This window comes from Oxyura jamaicensis, chromosome 11 (genome assembly GCF_011077185.1).
Source record: "Oxyura jamaicensis isolate SHBP4307 breed ruddy duck chromosome 11, BPBGC_Ojam_1.0, whole genome shotgun sequence".
Classification (NCBI taxonomy): Eukaryota; Metazoa; Chordata; class Aves; order Anseriformes; family Anatidae; genus Oxyura; species Oxyura jamaicensis.
The window spans coordinates 16,171,956-16,181,294 of record NC_048903.1 but is presented as its reverse complement, the minus strand read 5'-3'; the positions used below and the strand labels follow the sequence as shown (position 1 = coordinate 16,181,294).

Sequence of the window (9,339 nt, the reverse complement as noted above, 5' to 3'; positions counted from 1 at the left end):
GAGAGCACATGGCAGGAGGAACACTGCACAGCCTGAAATGCACAGCAGAAACTTAATGGGTCCGACTCCTGGAATGCAGCGTGAGGAGGTAAGCGTGAGACACTAAGAGCCAAGGCGTAATGGATCGAGGCTTCTGTGTCACACAAAACCTGGCCTTGCTTCAGACACCTAATGCTGTGCTAAGTATTTGGTCAAGCTGACATTGAAATCCCAGGTGGAAGTGCTAAAAAATCTGTCACTAGCAGCTAGTCCTAACTTCTTACACACTATATAAAGATCGCAAAATCAGATCAGAAACGTGGTATATGCTAAGTCATGTTTCAGTAAACCACACCAAACAAGCTTTTAGGAGAGGACTTAGTTTACACATTTATTTACAGTTCGAAATGAAAAATAAACATTTCCTTGCAACCTCTGAAAACAGTTACACTCTGCCATGAAGGTGTTTCAAGAGACTGTCTCTTCATATCAACATACCGAAGTGAATTGGAAATCCATGTACACAAAGGACCCGCACAATAAGATTCCAGGTAACAGAATTAAGAAACAAACATACTGTAACTGAATCTTCAGACCAAAGCTGTATCTTATATTAGAAATAATACAGCAAGTTGCATAAAAAGATCTATATAATGACAAATTACTGTGTACCAGAGCTAAAGAACTCCACTGTAAAGCCCCTGGTTGCATCACTGAATGTGGCCATCTCTGTTCTGCAATCCTTACGTCCTCGCTCAAAACAGTGGCAGTATGCAAAGATTGCAGAAGGATCAAGTCTTGAATGCAAAATACACTCTAAAACACGGAATACCTCAAAAGAAAGTAATTGCCAATTTCACTGCATTCCTCTAAGATAGTATTTCATAAGATTAATACCAATAGCTAGAATTTTAAAAATTAAATATTTATTATTGGCTATTGGCCTTGGTGAATAAAAACACCAAATTTGAATTAAAATGCAGTAAAGCTGGATGGAAACTTCATACTGACTTCTACATTCCCAGAATCTCTTCTAGCCCATGCCCTGCAATCGTCTTTAAACATAATTTTCATTTACTAAGACAAAAACATGCCTGGCCCGAAGCAGACAGGTAGTTCCACTTATTTGAATGGGATTGTTCACATACTTAAAATGGGGCACGTGTTCCTTTTCATTGCTGTACTGCAGCAGAAATAAGAAGGCCACCTACACCGTAGCTATCTATACCTGTGATAGTAAACTGAACAGCTACACACATCTTACTGTATCCGTATTGGGCTTTAGCTTCTAATAGCAAATACAGGTAAGAGCATTCATCACATTTAAATTTTAAATAGTCATGATTTAAACTTCACAAATACCGGCTTTTTATTTTTTAAGGGCTAGCCTGAAGCCAGAAATGAAAAACTTTTAAGGGAATATCAAAGAATAAGTTAAGATTTTTAAATCTTAAAGTTTATTATTATTTAGATTAATATCAGTAACAAACAAATTGTGTATTTCGATATGAAAAAAAAAAATCTGTTTAAGGGCTTACAAAGCTTCCTGGAATGACACCCTTCCTCTCTCTAATTTTAAAATAATTCCTAGCTTTTTGTGGTATGCACGTGAGTAGTGGTGAAAGAGGGGCATCAGCCATACCTGTAGAGAGAAACAGATAATTATAGCTTAACTCAACCAATATTTACCTTTCATAATTGTCACATAATTGAAAACACAGCTTGAGTATCTACATGCAAACTGTTAAGAATAAACAGGCACGTGTTTAGATGTGAGGTTTTATAGTGGTAACATTTCTATTGTACCAAATTTTTATGCATTTCTAAACCATGCAGACTCTCTCTTACACAAGATACAAGAAGAAAGTAAAATGATTAAAATATTTCTGTGGATTTTTCCTGCATTTTACAGAGTTGGAACACTTACCTGCCGGCGCCAAGGATTTCAGTGATTCTAAAAGATCTGGGCTAGAAAACTTGACCAGACATCTGAATGGCTCTCTTCTCTCCAAAACATCCATTTTGGGACCACTTTTAAACATTGTCTCAAGCTGTTAACACAAAATTTCCAGGCAGTATAAGAAATGTATGCATTTTATGTGTTTATTACCAAACAGTGTAATATTTGGGGAATCACAGAATCATTTAAGTTGGAAAAGAAATTGCATTGTCTGTATGACATGATACACTCAGAGTCAAAAACTGTACAGCTGTATGCGAAATAGCTTGTACATCAGTGTGAGTAGTTACAGCTGTAAGTAACATGTCAACTCAGTTACAACAGACATTTCATTTTTATCTTCAAACTTTTTGGGTCAAGTACAAAAGTGGTTAGTAGCCAACAAGCTGACAAAGACATGTTCTGTAAGTTTCAGCGTATAAGTGCTTATGAAACTACTGTTCTCTCTGAAATTGTCAAATAAGTCTGAACAGGTTAACAATGAGGTAGGAGAATCACCTTTTTTTAAAATTATTTCTTAATGGTAACATGATTCTAGTTGGAGAAATATTTTGTTAATAAAATCAGAGGGTGCCACCCTGTGGTAAATAGTTCTCTGGTGGAAGTGACAGCCAGTTCAATAACACAATAAATCATTAGGAATCTCTCCGTTTCCAATGTATCTGTTTATCAGATAAAATCAGCATTATCCATGAAGTTAAACGAGGGTGTTATATGTAATGTGAGCTTTAAATGTACTTTGAGTAACCATAATTTCTCATACCTCAAAACACAGCACATTTAAGTCTAGCTTTACTACAAAACCAAGTCAAAATGCATAATTAACAAGGTTGAAAGATTGAAACATGATCTAGTGTTCTGACCAAGTCTCAACGCAAATCTGTTTCCAAGGCTAGTTTTAACTGATTTATTTTAAAATGTCTTCCTTGAAGTTTGAATAAATACCGTATTTATTATTTGCAATTTAACGTAGCTATAACTATGTTAAAATTACAGAAAAATAAAGCACAATTTATTGACTTCACTACCTTATATTGTGCAAATTCGAGTTTGGGTTGGGGACCATCACCAAAAACTTCCCGATTCACTCTCTGTATTCTTTCTTTCTCACTTTTGTCTTCTTGAATTATCCTTACATCCACTGCAAGGGAAAAAGAAGGAAAGCAAAGAGGAAAAAAATACAATCAGAAACACAAACCAAAAAAAAAAAAGGCAACCATTCCAGCTGATATAAATATTATTTTTCAGATCAGGCGAATGCTCAAACAAAAAACTGGAAATAATCATTTTAAAGAATTAATCACTTTCATAAGGTAGTTGTTTGCGTAACATGTATTCTAATTTCTTACCAAGAAAGAAAACAAGTTAATAGGAAAGGAGATACTGGTCATTGCATATTCTTGCTTTCATAAACATGTGTCCAATGACAGTCACAGGGAAAATATTTACCGCTCCTAGTGATACCCATATTATCCAGGGATGGATAATATGTCAATGTAACACAAGCACATTCCCTATTATGAATCTCATTTCATAAGCCAGATATTTTAAAGTGCAAACCTTACAAGTAATGACATTCAAACTTCTATTTAATTTTAAATACACATACCATTTTCTGTGGCTACATTATTTTCTTGCTTTGGATAGTGGGTCTGGAAGTTCTGGGGAAAAATGAAAAAAAAAATAATTTAGTTCACTTCTGCTTTAGAGGCTTTAGCTGAAAAGAACTTTCCAGATTTCTTTTCACTTCTTGTTCTGAAAGTGAGTATTCCAATTTTTGACTACAAGAGTACAAAGCCCAGCTTTATTTTGAGTAAACAATCCCCATCCTACAATGTTTGTCAACATTTCCCTAATTACAAGCATTACATAGGTGAGCAGAATAAGCGTCCATTCTAACAGCTTCCAAATCATTACTCCAAGACGCCTAATGAAACAATGCTAAAAAGTCCTAGGATTGAATTGGTCAGGTACACAGACTGAGTTTAGCCATCAGGAATAATAAAGAGTAAGTGGGATACCAAGTAATTACATCACCACTGTAACGTTACCTTAATGAAAAGCTGTCCACCTCAGTAGTTCAATATTATTGTAACTTGATGATCTCTTGGAAGAGGTGAATTTTTCCCCTGCTAGGGGGTGAGAACTAGGCCTGAAACAAAAAGCAAGACTCATCTTAGGATGTACTTGTAAAGTGGCTCACCTGGCTATATCTCTTAAACACAATATCTTTAAGGGAGTTTAAACAATGACTTCGAAGCTCCATTTCACGGATGTCATGGTAATTGGAAGCAACAACCAGTGCCTTTAAAAAAAAATAGAAATTGTTTTAACATCAGCTTTAATCATCACTGTGTTTATAGTATAGAAAAAGTATTTCTAGACATTGAGATGTTTTTGTTTCAAGGGGAGCAACTGCTCTTTAACTATAGCAGGACTCATGTCTGGAAGATGTTGCATAGATGCTTACAAAGGTTAGCTTAATCTACAAAGCGTTCAGGAGATTAACCAAATAATCAGCCTTATCAGCTAAAAATACACAAATAAAGCAGATTAATAAAATAATGAAATAGCTAGTATGGACATCTGCTAAACAGATAAAGACCACAAACACTGATCATCACGATTTCATGGAAAAAGTTAATAACATTGCCTGATGAGCTCATGCATTTAATTCTTGACGTTGTTAACTTCAAGAACTGTTAACTATGTCAATTTAACTTCAACTTCTGCAAGATAATTTAACTGAATATTGCCTAACATTTGGTTAAAATAGAATAATTAAGATCAGCAAAAATCACAATAAACTGAGTTTATTCATGATGCACATTCTAAAGGTCACAAAGATAGAGTCATGTTCCTGTTCCCCCACCTTTTTTTTTTTTTTTTTTAATCAAAACCTAAAGGGAAAAAAATCTCATGCAAATTAGAAGATTTCATTAAGTGACTAATCTTTACCCTTCCTCTTAGAAGCTAACAGAATTATAGATCCACAAGACTGTGGTGGAGTCAGGGTCTACACAGTTTTATTCTCTACCTGACATAGCAGAGGTAAGTTGCTCTTAAGCACAGAGACAGAAATGAAGACGTAGGGAGTCTGTGAATGGTATACAACATAGCTGGTTTTATACTGGTTTGGTTTTGTATATGGTGTTCCCCAGGCAATTCTAATCCAGATTGCATTATCCTCATATTCTCGAAAAGTGATGGTGACCTGAATAGAAAAAGAAAAGTTTTGCTTGAAATGCAAAATGCACATTCAGGTGTCCAGAAAAATTAAATCATTAAGCCTGCAATCACAAGACCCAACACAATATACTATACCACTGTTTGAATAAGAAACAAATCCCACTAGTTTGGTAAGGATTGTATTTAAATCAAATTTCCACAGGAAAATGATAATCTCACAAAGAGAAAAAAAGTCACCTTTCAAACTGTAGCATAACCTTTATCTTCCCTCTTCAGAAAAACACATACATTAATGGGAACAGTAATAACTTATTACAAAAATCCTGATTCTCTCTTTTGGGAAAAGAGCAACACAACAAAAACGCGTCTATTTAAATGGAGGACAAGTAGCAATATTTCAAATGTCTGATTTTTGAGAAACTAGACCTTTGATCAACTTAGCTATTTTAGACCTGAATATATTATTTACCACTGTTCACGAATACACAGTCAGAATTTTGCAGAATATTCCCTTTCCTGTTCTTGTAGAACTGCAGCTCAGTTACTGTTATGTTCAGCTGCTTTCTATGTTGACTCAGTCTGGGAAACAGTGGGAAGACTTCCTTTACAAAAAATTGCTTTGACGGAGGCACACAGTCCAGTTCTTTGTACAAGTAGGTTGGAAACTGAATATGTGGACCAATATCACCTCTCAAAGTTTTTGTAAAGTAAGCTTTCTTTTTTCCCTTTCTTTATATGAAGATACTGCAAATCTTATTCGAGCTTTATGGACTAAATATGATTACTTGTTAGTCTGATTTGTATTTGTTGCCCTCTACTGTTTGTCAGCGGGAATACTTTGTCAAGAAGCGATAACTAATTATTCAGAGGCATTCTTCTGCTCCCTGGCTTTAACAGAGTGATTAAGCTAAAGGAAAGACTTCTACAAATTGCTCAGTAAAAACAGCATGATAGCACCTCCTTTCAAGATTTTTCTTAGCATGCTCGGTTTTGTAGTCTAGAAACTGCTTCTTGCTATTGACAGAGATCTTTCAGTCATTATAATATAAAATGTCACAGCTAAGTTCTCACAACCATCACAAAATGTCACTATAAAACCAGAAACTATTTTTTAATGCCATATTTTAAGGCAAGCTCATATTTTATTTCACTCCAGCATAACTGTAATGTTAATAGAACAAATATGCAATAATTTTTTCCTATTTCTCATACACTTCTTTTCATTCTTACCATTCCCAAATGAATAATTCATTTTGATGCAGATTGTAAGAAAAAAAAAGTATCTTGCTAGTCGTATGGAAACAATCCACTGACACCCAACCTGTGCAACAAATTTAGAATGGATTTTTTCTTACATTTTTCAAAGCTGACTGAAGTCGTCTTTTAAACTTCTTTTTGAAATCTGTAAAGTCAAACAAGTCTGTTTCTTCCCCTGTTAAAGAAGAAAATAAATTCCGTTTATAAAAAAAGAAAAGATATATCAGAGAATTCTGTTCATAAAAACTAGTTAAGACTTATTTTCAGTTTTGCTGAAACAATATTAATGAGAAAAATGCTGACGTTGCATAGCCTTTTAAGAAGAGATGTATATTAAATGAGCCTCATTACTGAGATATATATAGTTATATATATATATATATATATGTTACTATTTGATTAGTAATTACTTTCCAATAATTGTTAGAAAGGTTAAAATTAAAAGTACTTAAAAACATTAAAGATAAATCCATAATAGACTATATTAGTATTTAAAAGATATGGTATGAGGCAGCACAGTAGTATGCTGCTAAGGACTGTAACAGCAAGGAAAGGTACTTTACCTGTTTTTTTCATCTGGTAAACACTCCACACTCTTTTGTTTGGATAGCTGTTGTTGTCTAGGAAAAACAGGAATTGCTCAATAACATCATCTATCATCAAAAAGTAATTAAAAGAACAAATCGTTTTATACTTTTATGACCTTTTATGACTTCTGATAAGTCAATATAATTTATTCAGCATTCTTAACTACCATCAATAGCAAACCTAAAAGCCAAATACTTTTTTAATTAAAAGAGATAGTTGCTTAACTAAATTACAAGAGATCTTCCTAATAAAGGATATTTAATGTTTTAAAGAAGCACTTGACCTTTTCAACCAAGTGTCAGTCTAAACTAAAACTGAGAAGCGCAGAGTGTTATATAACCCGATGATTCTTTTAATCGAGAGAGCAATTAGTATTGGAGTGAAGTTTCCACATGGAGCATTTGCTGACAGTTTTTGCCCAAGGAAGTTATTTTTATTCACTTTTACTTACAAATTATGTCCAGAATGGCTGCTTGCTTTATGTCTGCAGAATTTTCCTGGAATGAAAAATGACAGAGCATGGTGACCGACCTGCATTTCCAGAATGCTCTATTGCCCTATTTGACATGAAAAATCTTAGGACAGGTAGTTTAAATCACATTGCACTCAGGTCCACAGGATCCACGCTCCCCTCTAAGACACCAAAGATGGTCCCAATACATACAATATGGTTCTGAGATATCAGTAATGAAAGCTATTTTGGCAGGGTTAAGTGTTTCTTCTGCAGCAATAGCAAGAACATCGTCCTTCTAGTCTGATGTACAAGCAGTTAGCAAGTAAAAATGAGGGGTATTAATGATGGTATGCAATGTTGGCTAGTATTTCACTATTGGGAATTTTAACATGCTTGGTTCTTTATTTAATGTTTACAGCATAAAAAGATACAAGAAACTGTAACACTTCTTGTTATAGACAAGTATTTCAATAACATACAATTTTAAAATTCTGATCCTAAGAATAACTTAGTAATTAATCTTTTTGTGGCAAATAATCTCTGAATATGAAATTCAAAGAGAACTATACAAAAGCTACAGAATTTAAGATGTATCAATACTAACTGTATCTGTCACATCTGGGTTATGATACATCGTCCTGATACACCAGAACCAGAGTCCAACAGAAGTAGCAGATCAGAAAACTTTTCTGCTTGCAGCGCACAGAAGGAAAGTAGTTCAAGACAAGGAAATTTTTCAAAAAATTGAACTTATGAAAATCCTCCCCAAAAAACAAGCGATATTAAAATGGGAGGGAAAACAAAAGAAAACCAACCAACCAAGGAACACAAGAAACCCCACAAATCTGTCTATGTTTAATTCACAAGGAGCAGCACGGAAATTTACAACACTCAAGCCCAGGTATATGTAGCCCCAGAGAGCTCTAAACAGAACCACTGAATATACAAAATTGCAGAAATCCTCCAAATTTTATATTTATATGAACCAAAAATTAGTAATATGCTTACACAGCAAAATAAGAATGTGATTAGAGCATGTTTGATCACCCTTACAGAACTAAATATGCTATACAGGAGGCTCCAGCAGACAGAAGCTAGTGCTGTCATTAACTCTATTAAAGAGATTTTCACTGACATTATATAAAGAGTAGACATCTCAATTAATGCCTTCATTTTATAGATTAGAAACATCCTCATTTATTTATGAGCTGACACCCTGAGCTTTAACTACCTCATACACCTCAGGGCTCCAAACACGTACTTCCACGTTCAGTAAGGGCCAACCCTGCACTCCTACCAACCGTGCAAAACTAAAACTGTTACTAGCTTGCCTTTACATTTCCCAGCCTACAACCTATTACTTAATGCTAGATTATGGCCAAACAAAATCAATTTTATTCACTGGCATTTCACCACGTGCCCTGCCGGTCGCTGACGGGCAGCCCCGAGGAGCAGAATTACCTCACAGAGCTGCACAACCTCCTGAGAAATGCTCTCCTTGGTCTGACGGAAGTTTATAGCGCCCAGCTGGGTCTCGGACAGAAAGCCCCATTTCCGCAGCACGCCCAGGATTTCATCGCGGGGGATTTTCAGCACGGTCCTGCGGATGTACTCAGCGACGACCTCATCCATGACGAAAAACACCTGAAAAATTGAAAGATTTAAAGAATTATTACATGTTTCGCCCGTGAGGGAGACGTGGGGGGGTGCTGAGGGCTCTGAGCAGCGCCGGCCGGCCCCGCTCCTGTCAGGGCAGAGGGCAGGGGGCAGGAGCCCCGCGCCACGGCTCACCCTCAGGCGGCGGGCGCAAGGGGGGCGCGCAGTGCCGCACCCCGCATCACCTCCAGCAGCAGCAGCAGCAGCGCGCCCGCCTCGCGCCCCGCCAACCGCCGCCCGCCTTTCGAAGCGCCCA

The 9,339-nt window shown here is 36.0% G+C and overlaps 1 protein-coding gene across 1 annotated transcript; it reads right to left on the bottom strand.

The window, feature by feature from the left end:
• Window positions 1–343: 343 nt before the first annotated feature.
• On the bottom strand, window positions 344–9,333 carry CENPN (centromere protein N). The gene is made up of 11 exons (XM_035336891.1): window positions 9,195–9,333; window positions 8,889–9,073; window positions 7,425–7,470; window positions 6,949–7,005; window positions 6,484–6,560; window positions 4,977–5,153; window positions 4,143–4,244; window positions 3,549–3,600; window positions 2,968–3,080; window positions 1,907–2,030; window positions 344–1,621 (listed from the first exon to the last, which is right to left on the bottom strand). Exons 2-11 carry the CDS (start codon window positions 9,057–9,059, stop codon window positions 1,506–1,508), a joined length of 1,035 nt encoding a protein of 344 aa, XP_035192782.1. The 5' UTR covers window positions 9,060–9,073; window positions 9,195–9,333; the 3' UTR covers window positions 344–1,505.
• Window positions 9,334–9,339: the final 6 nt, after the last annotated feature.